Genomic DNA, 20,867 nt, shown 5'->3' on the forward strand with positions numbered 1-20,867 from the left:
ACCCAAGGCAGAGGCATTGAGCTGGACAGATGAGATGTCTTCAGGACAGATAAACTTCAGGTCTTCATTAGCATTTGTATTCCTAACAAGGTTCCCATGCAGGCTTGATATGAACCAAATTTGTTTTTAGTTTTTTTCAAGTTTGAAAAAATATATATCATTGGGAAAAGAATAGCTTTCTAGGGTTTTATTTAGCAGGACATAATAAAAGTGATATTTGCCAAGTTCTAAAATTATTTACATCTAAACTTAGGAGCAAACTTATCATTATTTAATCAAATCGAATCCAAAATGAAAAAGTTGTCTGTGTAAAACTAAGTCCCCTCTTGATGCTTCCATAGAATTTTTCAAGGGAAAGTATCAGCTGCTGATCAAATGTATTGATAAAGAAATCAAATCTGACCACATCTATAAAAAGCTGGAGTTTTGTCCGTTTGTTTTGTTGATGTGTGTTAACACAACGCCAAGGAGAAACGAAATCGGCAATGACCTTAGATAAGCAACTGTGGCTGTCCATGAGTGTGGAAAGGGTTAAAGGTCATTTCCTAAGTATTTGGAGTCCATAATTCTACAGAGAGAGGTTATTCACCAGTGGAAAACATTTAAGACAGTTGACAGTCCAGTGGACATTGTGTCTGAAGCGTAAACAGGGGTGTAGCTGATGTGGGAATTAGATTAAAAATCAACTAAATGAAATAAAATGAAAAACACAGGAGCTTGGATAAAGAAGGTGGTCTTTTTTGTTGCGTATGAAGAAGCTTGTCACTTTAAAAATGGAGTGTAAATTTTAGGGATTTGGTGCTGACTGTAGTGGCAGTACTTAAGTTTTTTCTAATTCCGGTTTTGATTCATTTCTCGATATTTTTATTCTGTAACAAGTATAAGTGTCTAAACTTTACACCTCATAGTTATCGGACATGTTGGTTTCTGTAAAACGAAAATAACAACACTTTTACCTTCACGGGAAAAGAAAGGCCACCTGATTTTGATTCAAAGGGTTTTACATATCAGGACGAAATACAAAAAAAAAGACAAAAAACAGATCCGGTCTTTACCAGGTTCTAAAATGATTCAAATCTAACCTCAAGGGAAGAAAAACACACAACAGATTCCACCGGGTAATATTTAGGAGCCAAAATGTCTGAAAAACTGAGTCCACTCTTGCTCTGTCTCAGACTCTACAAGCTTAAGTTAGCAGGTTAAAGGTTAAAGTTCATGACAGGACAATTAGTAAACGATTGGACAAGTATGGCTTTGAAAGGTTTGCCAGGAAAAAAAGCGTCTTCTCCCTAAAAACAACATGGCAGCACGACCTCAGTTTGAAAAGATGCAAACTGGACCAAACTGGGTCATAAAACAGAACAATGATCCAAAACACAGCAGCTGATCTACAACAGAATGGCTGAAAAAGAGAAGAATAAAGATGTTCTAATGGTCCAGTTATAGTCCAGACCTCAGTCTGACTGAAATGCTGTGGGACCTTCAGAGAGCTGAGCAGAAACAAATGTCTGCAAACATCAATGAACTGAAGCGACGCTGGAAAGAAGAGTGGGCCGAATTACCTCCACAACCATGTGAGAGTCAGAAAAAGTCAAACAGAAAACAGCTACTGAGACTTGGTTTCACACACAGCTTTTCCACTTTGGCTTTGTGTTGAATAAATCATGACATGGTGGATTCTGTTGAGTGTGGGTTTTTCTTTTGTTTTTTTTTTACACTTGAGGTTAAATTTAAATATTTTAGAACTTGGTAAAAACCAGGTCATTTTTATTATGTCCTGATGAGTAAAACTCCAGAACTGAAGAAGTGTGGGGTTTCTTTTTCGGATGACTATGTTTCCAGACTCTTCATTACATTTTCTAAAAGTTCATTTTTGAAAATGTAATTGCTCAGACAAGAGGTTTTGCTTCCCTCTCACTAAGATTAAATACAGAAAACGGACATACGAGGTCACGTAACGTCATCCTCTGGTTCCTCCACCACATTAAACCTCGAGTTTAATTTTTTATCCATCGTTGTTTTGTTGTTTGAGTTGCTGCCTGTGAATGCAACAACACAGACATAAATATTAAACATTATAGATCTTATTGTTTTCTTCTTTATAAAAGTATAAAAACAGTCCAGTCGGAACAGTAAGGTACATCCTGCACTGTTGAGTTATTGTCTGTTGCTTTCTGATTTGCAGCTTAAATCATTCCCATTGGTTTGCTCTATATGAGCTGCAGTAACATGAGATATAATTAGCAAATATTTACATAGGTTGTCATTTATCTGTTAAAGCACTTGATTTCAGAAACGTTTAATAAAGGTAAAGTTCATACTTGAACCCTCGCTTGATTAAAAAATAAATGATGAGGCATTTGTCATGAAGTTAAGTCAGCTGAAAGTGTATTTTATTTATAGACACTGAAGTCTCTTCAGGACATAAACAGGACACAGGTGACATACCCGTTTGTCATGAGACAGACTCATTTGAGTTGTAAAACCCCGAAAGCCACCTTCGAAACACACAAAGTAATAGCTTTCCTTTTAGGCTGTTTCATATCAACCTACTAATTTTGGAATAAATGGAGGACAAATCAAGCTGATTAACAGAGGTTGTGGCGACCGAGCTGTCCTCAAACGCCTCCTGAGACAAAGTCTTGTCTCTGAATCCCAACCAATTTAACGGATTACTTATTAAATAAGGCTTACAAACTGATGGAAAAAACTGGACCACTGGTCAAGTCTTGTGTTCATGAAAGCTGTCTTTTATTACACTTTTTCAGTACAAAGATACCAAAAAATATTGGGCTATAGCTTCGAACCTGGATATGTGAGATGACTTAAAGACACGTAACAAGACGTATGTTGTGACGTAGGTACTTGTTTTGACCTGACTAACACAAACAGCTTTACAGAAGTGCTCGCAGTGGATATTAGGTGGGTTAAAATGTCCTCAGGGGGCGAAGGAGGTTAGAGGAAAGACCACCAGGCCGTTCTCGGAGACGTGCTGTGAGGCAGGATCAGTTTGGAGTTGGAGCCGGCGGACGCAGCGGCGGCAGGAAGTGGCAGCAGACAGCGATGCCCGTTGCCCCCCCTGTGGTGCTCTGGATGCGGCAGCTGTTGCCCCTAGCAACGGACCCCGAGACAGCGGAGCCCCGAGAGACGGCACTGCAGTCCGTCAGAGTCCAGCCGTCAGGACAGGACACTTCCACCTACAGGAAAAAAAACAATAAAGAGTTAAGAGGTTAAGTCTGGGACAGGACCGTTAACAGTTACATGTCTCCGGTGTCTGTGTCCAAAGGACGCGCCTGGTCTTCGTCGCCCGACGTGTCTTCCAACAGCTGGCACTCGAGAGACAGAGCGTGGCAGCAGACTGCGTGCGACGTGACTCCCTCCGTCGCCGTGCAGCGCCTCTCGTGTTCGTGATGAGGCCGGGAGTCGGACAAGATCTCAGCTGTGGAGTAAGTTGTACAACCTGGAAAAGAATGACCCAGATGATTCCAAGCGCCAAAATGACCAACAATCTATGTAACTTATTTAGACATTCTCTTAACTTCCACACACAAATCATCATCAATCCCATGATTGTGTGCAAATTATAATAATGATAAAAAAAAACATTCATCATTTGAAAGCACGCTCTTCATACACAGCTGGCATTTATGCTGGCCAAGGAGTGCAGATTTCTTTCTGAGTGATTGCCATGGTAACATAATTGACCTAGAAGTTCTAAATGCGGCCGAATCAAAGGCGTTTATATATACAGTATGCTGCAGGAACAGGTTTCTCTGGGTTCAGCTCGTGGTGGGTGGGTTTAACAGCTCGTCATGTTGTTCTCATCTCTACTGAATCTGAAGCTGCACAGAGACAGACAGTGATGAGCCTGGCTCTGGTCAATGTGAAATCTGACTACATGCAGCAAATTAGCAAGATAAAAGGCATGTTTTGTTTTCTAAAAGCGCATTCTGTCGTCATATTTTCCTAAGATCAGTGGGTTGTTTAGTGAATCAATAAAAAATCTTTTTTTCCTGTGAGCAATATTATCTCTACTAATAGACAACTTCAGGATGTCCTGGACCCATTCCAGGACATTTAAACGGCCCTCCTTAAACTCAAGCATCCCTACAGCATGATGCTGCCGCCACCATGCTTCACTGTGGGGATGGTGCTCCTATGCTGATAAGAGGTGTTTGTGTTGAGCCAGACATAGTGTTGTCTGTAATTTAGCTTAAGAAGAGTAAATAAAGGGAGGAAGCTTTATGAGGTTTTTCTACAAGTAAATAAATAATCCATCCATCCAATAATTCTCCACCCCCTTGTTCCTGTTTAGGGTGGTGCCTATCTCCAGCAGTTATAAAATATAAAAAATTAATGTAAATATAAATGTTCAAAACCTCCTCTTTATTCCGCCCAGTGCCCTGACCAGCAGATGGTCGTAACTTCCCGTTATCTTTTTCTGAGCTCTTACCAAGAAAGCTTTGAGGATTGATGTGTTTGGGTCTAGATTGACGCAGACAGGTGACCCACCTGTGAGGAGGTGCTGTGGGTCGGCGCACTGAGCGTCCTCCCCAGGCTCGGGACTAGCTCGGGCCTGGCACTGCAGACCGGCTATCACGCAGCACCGAGCCACGGCGTACACCCCGTTACCTGCTGCACCGTTGTAGGCAACACACTCCATGTGTCCGCTGCTCACCTGCACACACACACACACACACACACACAGACAGAAGGAGGATTAGTCCAAGTCTCATGTTTGTTTGGATCAGAGTTGAGAGCCGAATGAACTCACGGTGATGGTTTCTCCCACGCGGGCGCCGTCTGGAGCGTAGCTGCTGCAGCCCATCATTTCCTCCCCTGCCCGACAGCGGCTCGCAACCCGGTCGGTGTTCAAGAGCCCCGACCTCTCCGACCACACCGAGCGGCACAGAAGCTCCTCATCTGCACGCAAATAAAAAAATAAACCCACACTGTCACAAAGATGCCTCTACGTGTGTATTATTTTGCAGAGGTGTGAGTCGCTGACTTGATGTGGGGTTGAGGGTTGGGGGCATGGCTGCCACCAGGTTTGGAGTCGTGAGGCGATGCGTTTCAGACAGAGGCAGGAAGTTGATCATGTTGCTGATGGAGTGATGCAGCATCATCTGGAGGACCTGCACCGGCGATGCGTTCTGGTTGGAGGACAGGATGACCGCTGCTATACCTGTGCACCAGCACAACAAATTTATGGCCGAGCAATCCTTGAAGGATGTCATACCAGCCGCCGCCTTTCATGCCAGACATTTAAACTAAGATCTTATGCAATCAGTTAGTGCTTGGAGGATGTGTTGGGGATCAATCCCAGCTGCTACCACGCCAAAATCTGTCTCAATATTTCAGAATTTGACAGAGTTATAGCCATTTCTGTGTTTCCCAAGGTCAGGTAGCTGCGGCAGCCATCTTGAATTGGGTCAAACTCAAAAGATAATCGGTTGTACATGCTCACCAATTGATTCTTTCCTGAAAGTTTCAGTGAAATGTGTCCAGTGGTTCATGAGATATTTTGCTAACAGACAGACATAGTCGACTACAATAGTTAAATTCAAAGTTTTATAACGAGATCTTGTGCAATCAATTAGAGCTCAGTGTTTAGGTTGGCTATGACTCACTTCTACTACCACACAAAGTTTTTGGTCAATATCTGTGAAATTGACTGAGTTATAGCCATTTTTTGTATCAGCTAAGGTTGCTTAGCTGTGGCAGCCATCTTGGATTGGACTGAGTCCAAAAGCTCATCAGTTGTAGGTTAGTTTAGAGTGTTATTAAAATCCATCCAGTGGTTCAAGAGATATTCTGCTAACAGGGACAGACAAACGAGCACACACTTAGATACGAGCAAAAACATTATTCCCATTTTTGACTATATAAACATATGGCATGCATTTGGTTATCAGCAGTTCTTTTATTGTAGGTGTGTGTGTGTGTGTGTGTGTGTGTGTGTGTGTGTGTGTGTGTGTGTGTGTGTGTTGTACCAGCAGCATGTGCAGCAGCCTGGGAGGTTCCACTGCGGGACGTGAAACAGGTGCTACAGTCACTGCTGGCGCTGACGATGTCGTCGCCGGGTGCAAACAGGTCAACACAACGACCGAAGTTGGTGCCCCCTGCTCCCTGCGACATGAGCCGGTCTGCTGAGTTCACCGCCCCGACTGTGATGACCTGCAGCACAAAACTACCACTCCTTCAGCAAACGGACAGGCAAACACAGACACAGTAACTACAGGGTCGCCCGCCTTTGCCGGTGGCGGGCGACAACAATGAGCGTCTGCTCCAGTGTGCGTGTTGTTGTGTTCGCTTCACCTCAGGCTCTGAGGCAGGCGAGTAGAGGCAGGCGTCATCTCGGTGGTTCCCCGCAGCGGCGATGACCACAGCTCCCCGAGCCACCATGTCCCTGCACACCGCGTTCAGCGAGCGGCTGAAGCCGCCAATGAAAGGCAGCAGAACGACCGCAGCATCCACCGGGCGGGCCTGGAGCGAGGCCCCGATGTACTCCATCCCTGAAGGGAACAAACCCAAGTAAGAGGTAAGGGGGCAGGGTTCTCATGTGGTCCCCAGAAAAAAAAATCAAACCAACCGCCTAAAATCGTTTGTCACGTCTCTCAGATCTTATTGTGTTTCTGCTTTTTTGCAGTCTTCTTCTGCATACTTTGTGCTGTTGTAGCCACTATCAACACATTCAGGTCATTCAGCAGATGGGTGCTATATGACTTTTAAACTTTTTGAAACATTTAAATTGATTTACAAATACATTTCTTACATTGAGATCTCCTCAGTTCCTTCAGAAACTGTTTTTTTTTCTTACATCTGCTTCAGCAAACTCACTCTGTTTTTGTCTTCTTTTGCTACGTGTAGTTTTAGCTGCTGTTCTGCTTCTTTTAGCTTTGTGCTAGCCTTTTACTACTTTTAGCTAACATTTTGCTACTTTTGGCTATCTTTTTACTACTTTGGCTTGTAGCCAGTGTTTTGCTGCTCTAAGCTAGCCTTTTGCTACTTTTAGCTTATAACTAGCATTTTAATTATTTTAGCAAGCATTTTGCTACTTTTGGCTACCCTTAAGCTACTTTGGCTTGTAACTAGTCTTTTGCTACCTTTTGCTGCTTTTTGCTAGCCTTTTTTACATTTAACTTTTAGCTAGTATTTGGCTACTTTTTGCTATCTTTTAGCTACTGTTAGCTAACCTTTTGCTACTTTAAGTTAGTGTTTTGCTTCTTTTGGTCTTCAGCTTCCAATATGCAAATTTTGGCTTTTGGCTAGTATTTTGCTACTTTTAGCTATTATTTTTTCTACACTTGGCTTTGGGCTAGCATTACACTTATTTTAGCTTTTAGCTAGAGCTTTGCTACTTTTAGCTTTTAGCGTTCTGCCTCCTCTGGCAGATTTAAGCAGTCACTGAGCACTCAGCGTGCCCGTAGTTTGTTGTGTTTTTCCTCATCCTACCTGCCAGAGCTCCCGACACCGTCCCTTTACCCTGACAGTTCAGCACACGGACCAGGTTCACCCCCGCACCTCGAGCAACACCTGAGTCCGATCCAGTCACCACCCCAGCCAGGTGCGTGCCGTGACTGTCACACTGGCTGGCCTGGAAAAAGATTATTTTAAAAAAAAAACAAAAGGGGCTGAACATCACAGAGAGGCCGAGCGGCGTGACAGCTTTTGTCGCAGAGCTGCTGTTAACCCACCTGCCTGTGAACTCTGACCCCATCCTCCTCGGGGACGTTGGCGAAGTCTGTGATGAGCACTCGTCCTTCAACCTCCCTGTGGGAGCTCTGAACGCTGCCGTCCATCAGGTACACCTCCGCCATCCCTCCATCATCTGTGGAGAGCAGCACAGCGTTGTGTACAGGAGCAGCAGAACAAGAGCAAAATACGACCTTAAAGGGGTGAAATAGCTCAAAATACATTTAAAAATTCAATTTACAGATACGTGTTTCAAGTGCGCTCTTCATTTCTTCTTCATCTAAAGCTCATCAGATCCTTGTGGGGGGGGGCTTTGAAGAGTAAAACATTTAACAACACATTTTCTTAAGCAATCTGCAGGTAAAGGTTACCATTGTGGTAATAAATGCCAAGCAGGCTCATTCAGTCTGGATTAACTGAGAGGCGCCTCTAAAACTCTGAGGTTATTACATATCCAAGGACTTCAGTACCTGCTGTGGGTATTTTATATTATAAAAGGGAACATCACAGCTTTACAGGAAGCGCTCGTGTCTTTGTAAATGGTGACAACGGTCTGTTAATCGAGTCCGTGGTGCAGCTGGTTGATGGTTAACACAAACTGTAATTCGGGTTCAGAGACTGAAAGAGTTGGGTTTTGGCGGACTCACTCGGAGGCCCGTACGTTCCATTGGCAGAGACCCCACCGTGAGGCTGTAGTAACCGCTGCAGGTTCCAGGGGGCGCTCTGAGCAAAGATGGAGGAGTCCTCCTCAATGTAGTGGACATGAGGGAGCTTCACCGCCTGTCAAAGACACAGCCGAAGACAGCGGAACAGGTGCAGAGACAATCTGTCATCAGATTGTCTCGTTTTGAAAACAGACACAGAAGACATGAGCCACAAATGGAACTCACTGAAGAAAAGACACTAAACCTTAAAATAGAAGACTTTCTTTTGTTTCTTTGCTTGTTGGTTTTCACAGAAATCAGCCGATGAAGGATGTAAGTAACTGCAATATTCAGCTGAATACGCATTCATGAGAAAATGGTAATTACATAATGGGAGATAATAAAGATGATCTGTTTTTTTCCAGAGACTAAAATAAATAAAATCTAACCTCAAGTGAACAAAAACACACAGCAGATTGCACCATGCCATTATTTTGTACACAAAATACCAAAATGATGTGTGTGGAAAAACTAAGTCGTCCCCATAATCCGGCACATATAGCAGCAGTAACTTGAAGTAATCATTTCTGTTTGACTTTTTCTGACTCTCACATGGTTGTGGAGGTAATTCGGCCCACTCTTCTTTCCAGCGTTGCTTCAGTTCATTGATGTTTGCAGACATTTGTTTCTGCTCAGCTCTCTGAAGGTCCCACAGCATTTCAGTCAGACTGAGGTCTGGACTATAACTGGACCATTAGAACATCTTTATTCTTCTCTTTTTCAGCCACTCTGTTGTAGATCAGCTGCTGTGTTTTGGATCATTGTTCTGTTTTATGACCCAGTTTGGTCCAGTTTGCATCTTTTCAAACTGAGGTCGTGCTGCCATGTTGTTTTTAGGCAGAAGACACTTTTTTTTCTGGCAAACCTTTCAAAGCCATACTTGTCCAATCGTTTACTAATTGTCCTGTCATGAACTTTAACCTTTAACCTGCTAACTTAAGCTTGTAGAGTCTGAGACAGAGCAAGAGTGGACTCAGTTTTTCAGACATTTTGGCTCCTAAATATTACCCGGTGGAATCTGTTGTGTGTTTTTCTTCCCTTGAGGTTAGATTTGAATCATTTTAGAACCTGGTAAAGACCGGATCTGTTTTTTGTCTTTTTTTTTGTATTTCGTCCTGATATGTAAAACCCTTTGAATCAAAATCAGGTGGCCTTTCTTTTCCCGTGAAGGTAAAAGTGTTGTTATTTTCGTTTTACAGAAACCAACATGTCCGATAACTATGAGGTGTAAAGTTTAGACACTTATACTTGTTACAGAATAAAAATATCGAGAAATGAATCAAAACCGGAATTAGAAAAAACTTAAGTACTGCCACTACAGTCAGCACCAAATCCCTAAAATTTACACTCCATTTTTAAAGTGACAAGCTTCTTCATACGCAACAAAAAAGACCACCTTCTTTATCCAAGCTCCTGTGTTTTTCATTTTATTTCATTTAGCTGATTTTTAATCTAATTCCCACATCAGCTACACCCCTGTTTACGCTTGAGACACAATCAGTTATACCATATGACAAATTATATTTTCTTTCTCCTCGGACTGTTGTATTTGAGGTGCGTTTACCAGGTGAAGGACGTCTCGACTCATTTTGACCAGGAAGCCCTGCAGAGCCCCGGAGTAGGTCTGCAGGATCTCCACCAGGTAGCCTCTCCGGGCGGCTTTGGCTCGCAGCCTCCGGGTGGTCCTCTGGACCTGAGACTCGTGCGTCCCCTGGTGCAGTATGACCAGGTACTGGCCGGGCATGCGCCATGCCGCCTGCAGCACAGCGCAGGGAGCAGACACGGAGTTCACAGTGAGCTACAGGTGACATTGCACGGCCGCCTTGCGCACGACAAAAATTACGCAGGGCTGCATGAAGTGTGAAATTGAAATGCCACACAGTGATTTGCGCCTTGGTGCCTGCTTTTATGTCTATTCATGATGATGTTAATAAGAGTAAATGAAAGTAATTAGGCGCTGCTAGAATATGATAACACATTAACACCTATTTAATTATCACACTGAATAACAATGAGATTTGAATGACTTTAAGACGGACTCGGGTGCGCTTTAATGCTCGAGGACCAAAAAAATCTGGTTTGCCTTTTTACCTTGTTGCATTTCAGGAACTCCGCGGCGGGCTCGGCTCCGCTTTCGGGCTGAGTCCCGTCGTCGCGGATCAGATCCAGGATCAGCTCGTCGTCCTCGGGGTCGTCCTGCGCGCACACGGCCGCCGAAGATGCGCACAGGCAGAGCGCCCAGCCAATCCAGGCGGAGGTGGCACGCATGGTTCTGCTCCTCCACCACCACCCCACACCCCCCTGTGGGTCCTCAGCCGGTCCGGAGAGCTGTTCAGGTGGGTGCCGCTGCTTGATGGGGAGCTCGAGATCTGTCCGGATGGGTTTGTTCTTGGCGTCTCCAGCTGCTGTGCGCCCCGCGTGCCTCCAGCCTCCAGCCTCCAACCATCTACAGGGATCCTGTAAAAAAAAAAAAAGAAAAAAAAAATCAAAACAATTGATTCTTATAATTGAAGGCGGGGACTGGTGACGTTTCTGCGACTCACGCCACCTCTTTTGTATCGAATGATTGTCGTCCTTTAAAAACACCTCTTACTGTGGAGGAGTCATGTTTCACCCCCCCTCTCCACACACACACACACACACACACACACACACACACACACAGAGAGAACCAGTCGGATTATTGCATGTCTGTCTAATCTAAGAGAAGCTTCCTGTCAGGGACTGTCTGAACACGTGCACCTAATGTGAACAATATGATGTTGGGAGAACATTTTTTATAGATAAGATTTGAGTCCTGCATTAAACTTTTGCTGAAAACTGAGAATAATTCACTTCACTTCACTTCACTTCTAGGTGAGGGAGGAGTTCAGATGATGTCTCTGAAGCGCCTGAGATCCCAAGGCAAGTCTTTTGTTTAACGTTTTAAATCACAGCCTCAGAAACTAATTCAGACCACTGAAAATCTTTTTATTTTTTACATTATTATCAAAAAGATGCATTCCTCTTTATGTAACAAACAGAACTCAAAACGTCAGGGTCCATAAAACGCTCTTCAACTCTAAATCAATCAGCGCAGGTGCTCCTCAGGGCTGTGGCCCCGGTCCTCTTTACTTTTAATACAAATGGTTTCGTCTAAACCTGGGTAACATTTATAAAAAAAAATAATTTGTCCCCCCTTTGATCAAAACTTTAAATAAAGTCTCCAAAGGCTGAATGGTTTGTGTAGTATTGCCACCCTTGTTTTATTTTTTATTGTTTTTGCAGATGTATTTAACAGGGGGGTAACAGTACGTTTAGGTCACAATTCTGTTTGAGGGTTTAGTACGACAAAAAAAATAAATAAATGCCAAATTCTATTTTTTTAGAGAGAGACAGAATAACTTGTTCAGAACATTAGAAGTAGATTTTCATTACAAAGATTTTAGCAAAATCTTTTATCCAGTTTTTTTTTTTGCTTTCATTTAGACAAGAAATGGGAGAAACTAGCAAATAGCACCATCTTCTGTGAGTATCATGTAAAATATATTCAGTTTTATTTTCCCATGGTATCAGACGATTAGGAACGGTTTCATGTGTAATCAAAATAAGGCACACATAGTTTGCATCATGTGAGTGACACTGCGATCAAAAACGATTATAAAACTAAACGCATCAAAGGATTTCCTCGCTGTCCTGAGTGCAGCATGGCGTGAAGTTGACTCAGATAACGGTGTGGGTCCCTCAGACCAGATGCAGTGTGGGACAGCTGTGGCTCTGACTCTTCACTGCTTCAGGGTCAACCACCCCGCTACTCAACTTTGGGCCGCAGAAACCTGGCAGGGCCTCTGCGTTCCTGAAATGAAATCAAACAAGAAGGGACAGAAATAGCAGTCGGGTTCCAGCGTTTGTGTCCTCGTTTTCTCACGATTTTGCTCCCCGAAGAAGAGCTGTGCTGAGCACGCATGTCTTTATCGGGCTGCTGAGCACTCACTCGTGCAATCAAGCAGCTCCTGCAACGAGTGCCTGCTTCTTCTTCTTTTTTTTTTTTTTTTGAGCTGCTACACAATTCAAAAAAAAAAAGGGCTCAAGTGCTTTAATCAGGAGATTGTTAATAGTTTCCTGCTCTCGTGTTACCAGCTAATCTGACCCTCCTCGGTCACAACTCTTAATCCATTATCTCCTTATATTTTTCATTGAATCAGCTCTTGAGAAGCACTTCCCTTTAAGTAAAGATTTGGAGGTTATAAGACGACAGTTAGTTCCTCTCCTCCCCCCCACACACTGCTGCTGTCACCATGTTCAGATTAGATGATGGACACTCAGCAGTCTTGAGATAGACACACAGGCCACAGGGAATGAGTAAGACCTAAATAACTGGTGAGTGTGTGTGCGTGTGTGTGTGTGTAGAGAGAGTATACCTTTCATCTTTAGATTCGGCTGCAGAACACAGTAAATCCTCCAGGCTTTCCCTCAGAAGCACAGGCGTCACAATGACCTAATAAACACACACTTTCTGTTAGCAAGTCGACTTCCCAAGCACCGTCTGTCACACTCTCTGACTCTACCTTAGGGTAGCACTGGCAGAGGCTCCACACGGTCCCCACGCACACCATGGTGGCGCCCAGAAAGCATGCGGTGACATAGACGTGTGGCCTCTCCTGCATCATGACGAAGAGGCCGACTGCCCCCACACACAGGCCGGCCACGATCAGCCCATACCGATACGGTTTCCCCTCCACCATGACGGCTGCAGCCTCTGCTGTGTTTCCGTGAACTCGAGGCACCGAGGGAAAGATTTTGTGTCCTTTTGTGTGTGAAGGTGAGGGTGGAGAAATTGGTTCCAGTCTGCTGCTCATTACAGCCTGCTCAGGTCAGGTATAAAATTGCAGGTGTGTGTGTGTGTGTGTGTGTGTGTGTGTGTGTGTCTGATAGGTCACCTTGCTTCAGGCTGCTGGCAAAAAGAAATCGTACAACTCAGCTTCTGAGCAGCACTCAGCTGACTGTCCATGTTTGTTCCGTTTGTAAAAATTTCCAAAGCTCCCAGGGGAGTTTCCCCTCTTCGCATAAATAACCCAGTGTTTATATGAGCATACCAGCCTCAGAAAAGTTACTTATTTATGGTAATGTCACAAGAAAACTAACAGTAGGAACTCTTGCAAACAGGGAGCAATAAATAATGCTGCCTTGTTTGCATTCTTCCAGACTCTTTGAACTGGAAGAAACTTTGAATACAAATAAAGACCTGGCAGCCTCTGTTAGATGTCCCATGAATTCAGACAGGCACATAAAATATCCTTATGAGGTGTTTAGAGGAGGCCAGAGGCCAACACAACAAGATGTTGCCAAGAGCTTTGTTATAAAAGTGAAAAACACAGAGACACCCAGGTCCTATCTGGACAAACGTTAAAAGAGAAGATCAAATGTTTAGGAGATTTGTCGTTTGTTTTTGGCTTTGGCGTGTTATTGCTTTTAAATGCATGACGTCGCTCTATGACATCCCAAAATCCACACCGGAGAAATGTCACACGAGAGACAAGGTTCTGAAGCTTTATCGCCGAAAAGTAATGTTTTGCTGCGTGTGCATGCGTGTGCACGCGTTTGCGTGTTTTTTTTTTCAAAAAATTTCATGAGCCTGTGGACAATTTTTAATAAAGCTTTTAGACTTTTGAAGCCAAGGCAATTCAAGATGGCTGCCACAGTCAACCGACCTTAGACATCACAAAAAAATGGCTATAATTCAGCCAGTTTTACCGACACTGACCTAAAATTAAGTCAGTGTCGGTAAAACTGCTACTCATTCGTTGAGATCTTTGATTAAAAGTGTAGCATTAAACTGTTGGGGTCAACCTTGTGTGTCTGTTAGCAAAATATCGAATGAACCACTGAACAGATTTTTGCAAAACTTTCAGAAAGTGATCAAGTAAAATAATAACCATATAATGCAAAATTGATGGTGGTGCAAAGGTTTAAAATACAGCATTCACCTGAACCGCTCGGACTAGCCATTAGCTCGTCTGCCTGTTCCAAAGCAGAAATCCAATCTCCAGAATTTTATAGCGGTTCATGTAAATGCCATTTTACAGACCTTTAGATATTTGCAATTGTAATTAATCATAGAATTCTCTAAATAAGCGGATAAAGCGAAATGAACGATGTTGTAAATGTTCGCAAAATGGTGTTCACACGACCCACTGTGAAACATTTGAGACTAGAGTGATTAAGATGGTACCAGAGTACCGTTACCTTGTAAATCCAGTCAAATCCCCCCCCACACCTAAAATCTAGCTTTCTATTCAGAATAGGCAGCAACACTGTAGCAATGTTATAAAAAAAAGAGAAAAACTACAGAATAAAACTGACCAAAACAGTTTAAATAAACTAAACTTACTGAACATTTCTGTTTCTCTACAATCAACTTTATAACATTTTTATTATTTAATTATTCGTGACATTAGGCAAATAATTCCATGCCACAAATCAAGGAAAAGTACAAAAAGAAATGTTTTATTTCTTTGCAACAGAAAATGAAGCAATATTTTTTCATTTTTTTTAATGCATTTGTGTATTCAGCCATAAGTGCAAGTGCAAGTAATACTTTCTTTAATAAAACTATGAAAATAGTTACGTGATATTCAATTGCCTGGGCAGCACGGTGGTTTAGTTGACAGCAAGAAGGTCACGGGTTCAAAACACATCTGTGAGCGTTTCTGTGGGATTTTTCTTCCAACTGTCCAAAAAAACCCAAAACAAACAAACAAAAAAAAAACATGCATGTTAGGTTAACTAATGATTCTACATGAAGTGATCTTCACCTCCAGCTGGAGAGTGAAGGCAGATTAATCACATATCAAAGTTGCAGCGCCGATGTAACCAAAAGCAAAATGTGTTTTCAGCAGTATGTCACACACACACAAGAATAAACTTAACCAACAATAGCATCATGAATAAAAGAGGTAGTATATATAAAACCAACATGAAAAAGTTTAAACCATTGTTCTCATTGTTCCGATGTACTGACTGAAATAATAATGTCCTCTCCTTCTTTAGCCTCAGATGGGAAGCCTGAGCGAAACACAGTCTTGATTCTTGCTCCGTCCCAACAGCGTCAGTCTTAAGGCACAAAAAGACCTGCTGCAGTAAGCTCAACAATCCAACTGGAGGCACTGATGTGAGTGTCGGATGCTCATCGGTTTGGGGGTTAAAGCTGCTCGCCGTTCTGGCTATTCATCACCATGTCGTAGGACGGAGGCGGCTCCATGGTCCATGGCGGGGGGGTGGACGGCAGGGACGGCTCGGGCTCTGGTCTCCTGGTGACCGAGTCAGCCGACATCTCGCGACGCATCTGATCCAACCTCCTGATTGGATGGAAGAGAGGCCGTGAGAACAGTAGTCACAGTCTAGCAACTCTTTGAAAGTTTTCCTCAGAGCGTCTCGTGTGCATACTTTTAATCCATCTTACAACGCCAGCTGGTACAGCATTTACTGTATTCCTCAACAGATGTTACTAACAGCTATCGAGTCAGATGGGCGAGGTAAGTTTTTGGAAAAATGCTTCATAAAGCCTTCACAATTTGCCAATCTTACCAACCTTTCATTCAAAACTACATTACGTTATACCATGTTATTGTCAAAACTTATGTCGCCACTTTAACAGTTTGAATTCAGACAATAAGAAAAACGATTTTTAGGGAAGACACAGTTATGGTAAACGGGACTTAGTGAAACCACAACAGGTGGGCGAGTGGTTCGATGAAAGCAGGCATGCTTGACCTCATCACAAGTGGACATTACCAAGCTGCTTTCCGATTTTATTTTTATTACTACTGTTTGAAACGCTGTTGCTCAACCCTGGGATGTGAAAAATTGAATAACTGACTGTAAATAAACTGTGGAAAAACCAACAAAACAAAAAAAATATATACATTTTTTTTTTTAATACAAGAACATCAACCTGCCTTTTAATGGCAAAGCGTTTCTCCATTTTTTTTTTTTAAAGAAAATCCTCGAAAAACCATCTTGTTTTTGCAACAACAAAAAAAAATACTTGTTCAATGAAAAGACGAAAGGGTAAATATCAGTCAGCCTAACTTTTATCAGCAACACATACATGACTGTTGTTTAAACAACGTTTTCTTTCTTAGTTTTTCCTTACTTTACATTTTAATTCTCCAGCCTACATGCATGTCATAATAAACAAGTTAGATTAAGTTTAGAAATGCTAATCAGTGTATTTTGTTGTTGTCTGGAGGCAAAAAAAGCTCCTATGATGAAGCTTCTGCATCAGAGTGTTGGACAATAAGCAGCCTGGAGTCTGCCTTGTTTCCTCCTCGACGTACTTCTAAAAAAGACTGGTCCATAATCAGAGAATCTGTTTCTTTCCAGCTTTGCACGTTTTCGGGTTTCCTGATGTGCTTCTGGCCTGAGTCAGGTAGTGATTTTTAACCAACAAACCCTCCAGACAGTGTGTTCTGCTATTTGTCTGCACACGGCCTGGTTTTCAGGGAAGCCAGAAAAGTGGCTCCATTGGATTTAGAGTCCATTGTTCTGTGTACCCAGGGGTTTCCTGTCAGGTCCTGTTTACCCTAGAACAATCTCTGCAAATTTTAGTCTTTTTTCAATGTCTAATGATGCAAATTAACAAGAAAAAAACATACAAAATGCATTTACGTGGATATGGCTGCGCTCTTTGAATCTGCTGTAGTTTTCACACCAGGCAGGATTGCCAGATAGGAAACGATGAACTATCTTAAAGTCGCTCCAAAATTATTGTATTTTGACCCAAACTATCGTATGTGAAGTGTGCACAGAAAAGGAGGGGGACTTGACCTTAAACATATGCTATGAAATGGGTAATTATTGTATATCTGGCCACACGTAAAGAAAACGGTGAATACACGGATTTGTTCGGACTTACGGTGAGTAACAGGAACGTCACTCTGCTGTTTGCTATTATTGTTGATCTACTCGTGCATGCGCAGAACAGCTACTGACTGCGGCCGTCTGCGGTGCACATGCACAATTACACACGCTGCGACTTCCTTTGAAATGCAAGTGTCCAGAAATCTCCACTCTTAGAACCACCGGGTTCGGAAAGCTTCGGTTTCAGAGGAAACAAGCGCTGTGGCCGTGTACACGAAAGGCTGAACCGCAGAAGGAAATCTACAGGTTGACTCAAAAACGGCGTCGTGTAAAGAGCCAACCCTCAGTTGGCTTGAGACAGCATCTTAGTGAATCATGACTGTACATCAGGAATTTTCTTTTTTAGCATAACTGGTAGCGAGGACATTCACCAGTCATCACCAGGGCACAGCTACATGGTGGTGAGTGACTATTTCTTGAAATACATCGGCGACATTGTGAAACCTGACGCCGATGGCCCAAGGTGGTCTTTGCCGAGCTCGTTTTTGGGACCACATTTTTTGTTTAACTGTAGATTTTTGGTGTCTCTCCGTCAGTGCGCAAATGTTGTGACTGTTTGGTTTACATCTGGGTGCGCCCCAAACATGCACAGATCCAAACGATCGACAAACACGGCAGCCTATCTTTATTCAACGGCTGAGTGCGTTCCGTAAAATCTGAAACAGGCCTCCTGGCTCGCCACATAAACGCTCCGTGAACAACAGCCCTGCTGGACTTTGAGTCACCACAGTTTTGCAGCGAATTTATGGGCGCTCCGGAGCATGATATATTTCAAGAATAAGCTCTCATCACCGCCCAGCTATGCTCTGATGACTCTTGAATGTCTTCTCTCTACCAGTTATGGTCATAACATGTGCGTGGAATAACTCGGAGATGAACAAAAGTGCTAATAATTACTGATTTTCTCATTCAAAACAACAGCCTAGCTGAACATCGTCTCTGATTCTCCACTTTGGGTCCTGTTTGTTGCATGTATTATTCAGGAGATCACTAGAAATGTCTGGTAAACAGATGCCTTCCTCGGGATGAATGATCATTTTAAAGGGGAATCGCTACATTTTACATTAAGTTAGTCAAGCTTTTCCAACCATGCAGCAGCTTCAGCTCTGCATTTTGTCGCAGGGCTAATGAGCGCATTTTAGCACACTAATGTAACTTAAGATGAGGAACATGTTCCACATACATGCTGACTATAAGCAACATGCTGACTCCAGCATGAGCTTCTTGCAAGGTTATTTTGTTGAATTCTGAGCTCTCGATAGGATCCTTTCACGTTACCTGCATGCATATATAAATGGCTTTCAAGAACATTCAGTGTTTCATGCATAAGCAGCAGAACATTAATTTATTTACAACCGCACTTCTGAAAAAGTTGGGATGTTTGCATAAAACGTAAATAAAGACAAAATGCAATGATTTGCAAATTTCATTAACCCATATTTTAATTTCCATTGGAGCAAAGTAAACATATCAAATGTTTAAACTAAAAGATTGGACCATTTTAGGAACATATAGGGTAGTTTTTAATGTTATGGCAGCAACACATCTTTAAAAAGTTGGGACAGGAGCAACGAAGGGCTGTAACAGTGAGTGGTGCAAAGACGAAACAGCTGGTGGAGCATTTTGCAAGTAATTAGCTTCATTGGCAACAGGTCAGTAAGAGGACTGGGTATTAACAGAACATTTTAGAAGTAAAGATGGGCAGAGATTCGCCAGTCTGTGAAAACCTGTGGCTAAAACTAATTACAGAATAATGTTCCCCAACACAAAATCGTGGAAACGTGAACTGTGCCATCCACAAATAAATGGTAAAAGGACTCCACTTATATAGCACCTTTCTAGTCAACCAGGACACTTAATCTGTACCCTCATTCACCCATCCACCCACGTTCATCCACTCTACAGAGCTTACCTGAATAAATCATTCTGTAGAGACTAATCAGTGCTTTAGATCACATTCAAACACTGAGGGGCCATATTGGCAGCAATGGAGGGGTTCAGCAGACACTTTGACATGTGGCATAATGGTGGAATCAAACCTCCGACTATCTCATTCCAGGACAACTGCTCTAACCACCCTTGACAAACACAGGTTAAAGCTCCATCATGGAAAGAAGAAGCCAGATGTAAACACCATCCAGAAAAACTGCCGTCTTCTCAGGACCAAAGCTCTTTTAAAATGGACTGAGGCAGAGAGGGACACTGTTCTGTGGTCAAACAAATTGAAATTAGATTTTTTTTTTTTTTGAAAACCTTAGACACCACATCCTCTGTGCTAAAGAGGAGAGGGACCATCCAGACTGTCAGCAGCACACAGAGGGGGATGCCTCACACTAGTAAACATGACCCTGTCCCAACTTTCTCAGTTTGATGTGTTTGCTTTGTTCCATTGCGAACAAAATGCGGGTTTCGGAGATTTGCTAATGATTATTTCCATTTCACACAACATCCCAACGTCTTAGGAGCTGTCATGCCACAAGGAGCCATGTGTACCTTTGGATGGCCAGGGCCTGCTGCGGGTTGAAGCGCGTCCCCGTGCGGGGGTGCAAGAGGTAGTGACCTGGCACCGTCACCTGGACGTTACTCATGGCCATGCGGACCCCGGTGACCAGCAAGGCTAGAGCCCCCAGGCACAGTGATATCCCGAAGACAATCAGCGGGATCGACCCGACGAAAGTGGAGGCCACGACAACTCCGACAGACAGCAGCAGGATGCCCAGACCGATCAGCGTGCCATGATGGACCGACATCTCAGGGGCTCCTCCTCCTCCTGCTGCTGCCTTCTGGGGGGGTTATCTCCTCCTGCTCCAGCCAGAGGAAGACACAAGATGAGGCAAACGTGTGGGGAAGCAAATGCGAGCAGAGCAGACTTGAGAGGGGGAGAGGAGGAAAGGGTGGGGGCGCAGTTAGAAGTCCGCGCAACATGTACCACTGCGCGTCTTGTGCGCAGATCCCTTCCGTCATTACCTTGCAGGAAATCGCGCGCAGGAGCTCGAGGCGTGACCATTACTCTTCTTCCGCCTTATCACCGCCGTGTCCGAGGTCCTGCTGGGGGTAGAATCCGGGAGAAAGCACTCAGTCCGAGCGGGGGGGATTTCCTGCCGCGCCGCGCCGCGCCGCGCCTCCCTCTCAGTGCGCGGCGCCCCGCTGCCGCACTGCCTCCTCCCGTCCCCGAACACTCATATCCGGTTCGGACCGAGATCACGGCTCTGAAAAACCTGCCAGATAGGCTAGATAGGCAGGCAGGAGCTAATGGCGCGTGTCTGCTGTCTGTCCGCGTGCCCTGGGCGGGGGGGCCTCCGCAGGAGCGGCAGAGAAAGAGCCTTTCTTTCTTTATGTCTTTATTTATTTATTTAGTTGAAGGAGGAAGGTCTTTCGGTGAGGAGGAGCAGAGGGGAGGAGCGTCCACAACATTGTCACTTTTCCTCTGTTTGGACAAACAGTCCTCACACACACACACACTGAGGGAAAGAGAGAGAGAGTGATGGTAATGATGAACCGTTTCCTTCCGCGTAAAGGGAGCTGGAGAGGGAGGGAGACAAAATCATCCAACACTAAAATGTAAAC

The 20,867-nt window shown here is 43.7% G+C and overlaps 3 protein-coding genes across 4 annotated transcripts; all 3 read right to left on the reverse strand.

Moving 5' to 3' along the window:
* Positions 1-2,402: 2,402 nt before the first annotated feature.
* Positions 2,403-11,034, reverse strand: pcsk9 (proprotein convertase subtilisin/kexin type 9). The gene is made up of 13 exons (XM_017428747.3): positions 10,948-11,034; positions 10,491-10,856; positions 9,964-10,155; positions 8,343-8,475; positions 7,698-7,831; positions 7,456-7,597; positions 6,319-6,515; positions 5,994-6,177; positions 5,009-5,185; positions 4,775-4,923; positions 4,513-4,678; positions 3,294-3,460; positions 2,403-3,197 (listed from the first exon to the last, which is right to left on the reverse strand). The coding sequence occupies exons 2-13, from the start codon at positions 10,665-10,667 to the stop codon at positions 3,006-3,008; spliced, it is 2,010 nt and encodes a 669-aa protein (XP_017284236.1). The 5' UTR covers positions 10,668-10,856; positions 10,948-11,034; the 3' UTR covers positions 2,403-3,005.
* A 374-nt stretch (positions 11,035-11,408) lies between these two features.
* Positions 11,409-13,368, reverse strand: bsnd (barttin CLCNK type accessory subunit beta). Its single transcript, XM_017428770.3, has 3 exons — positions 12,947-13,368; positions 12,800-12,876; positions 11,409-12,234 (listed from the first exon to the last, which is right to left on the reverse strand). The coding sequence occupies exons 1-3, from the start codon at positions 13,235-13,237 to the stop codon at positions 12,123-12,125; spliced, it is 480 nt and encodes a 159-aa protein (XP_017284259.2). The 5' UTR covers positions 13,238-13,368; the 3' UTR covers positions 11,409-12,122.
* A 1,495-nt stretch (positions 13,369-14,863) lies between these two features.
* On the reverse strand, positions 14,864-20,653 carry si:dkeyp-51f12.3 (uncharacterized protein LOC107988041 homolog). 2 transcript variants are annotated; one of them, XM_037974334.1, is made up of 3 exons: positions 20,268-20,652; positions 19,794-20,102; positions 14,864-15,736 (listed from the first exon to the last, which is right to left on the reverse strand). In XM_037974334.1, exons 2-3 carry the CDS (start codon positions 20,048-20,050, stop codon positions 15,580-15,582), a joined length of 414 nt encoding a protein of 137 aa, XP_037830262.1. In that variant the 5' UTR covers positions 20,051-20,102; positions 20,268-20,652; the 3' UTR covers positions 14,864-15,579. The 2 variants fall into 2 exon arrangements, with proteins under 2 accessions (XP_037830262.1, XP_037830263.1); XM_037974335.1 differs by having other exon boundaries at positions 19,794-20,653.
* Between the last annotated feature and the right edge of the window lie 214 nt (positions 20,654-20,867).

The sequence above is a fragment of the Kryptolebias marmoratus genome, linkage group LG24 (assembly GCF_001649575.2).
Source record: "Kryptolebias marmoratus isolate JLee-2015 linkage group LG24, ASM164957v2, whole genome shotgun sequence".
In the NCBI taxonomy this organism is placed as follows: domain Eukaryota; kingdom Metazoa; phylum Chordata; class Actinopteri; order Cyprinodontiformes; family Rivulidae; genus Kryptolebias; species Kryptolebias marmoratus.

Bases quoted from the DNA above. Each gene is read 5' to 3' on its own strand.
- pcsk9 (XM_017428747.3), bottom strand. From the start codon at position 10,667: ATGCGTGCCACCTCCGCCTGGATTGGCTGGGCGCTCTGCCTGTGCGCA. The intron at 7,832-8,342 runs GTGAGTCCGCCA...TGCTCTCCACAG, and splicing joins TGGAACGTACGGGCCTCCGA to ATGATGGAGGGATGGCGGAG. The intron at 6,516-7,455 runs GTAGGATGAGGA...TGTTCCCTTCAG, and splicing joins GGTGTCGGGAGCTCTGGCAG to GGATGGAGTACATCGGGGCC.
- si:dkeyp-51f12.3 (XM_037974335.1), bottom strand. From the start codon at position 20,050: ATGTCGGTCCATCATGGCACGCTGATCGGTCTGGGCATCCTGCTGCTG. The intron at 15,737-19,793 runs GTACACATGGCT...CCATCCAATCAG, and splicing joins CAGGCCCTGGCCATCCAAAG to GAGGTTGGATCAGATGCGTC.
- bsnd (XM_017428770.3), bottom strand. From the start codon at position 13,237: ATGAGCAGCAGACTGGAACCAATTTCTCCACCCTCACCTTCACACACA. The intron at 12,877-12,946 runs GTAGAGTCAGAG...TGTGTTTATTAG, and splicing joins TCTGCCAGTGCTACCCTAAG to GTCATTGTGACGCCTGTGCT. The intron at 12,235-12,799 runs GTATACTCTCTC...ATTTCATTTCAG, and splicing joins GCCGAATCTAAAGATGAAAG to GAACGCAGAGGCCCTGCCAG.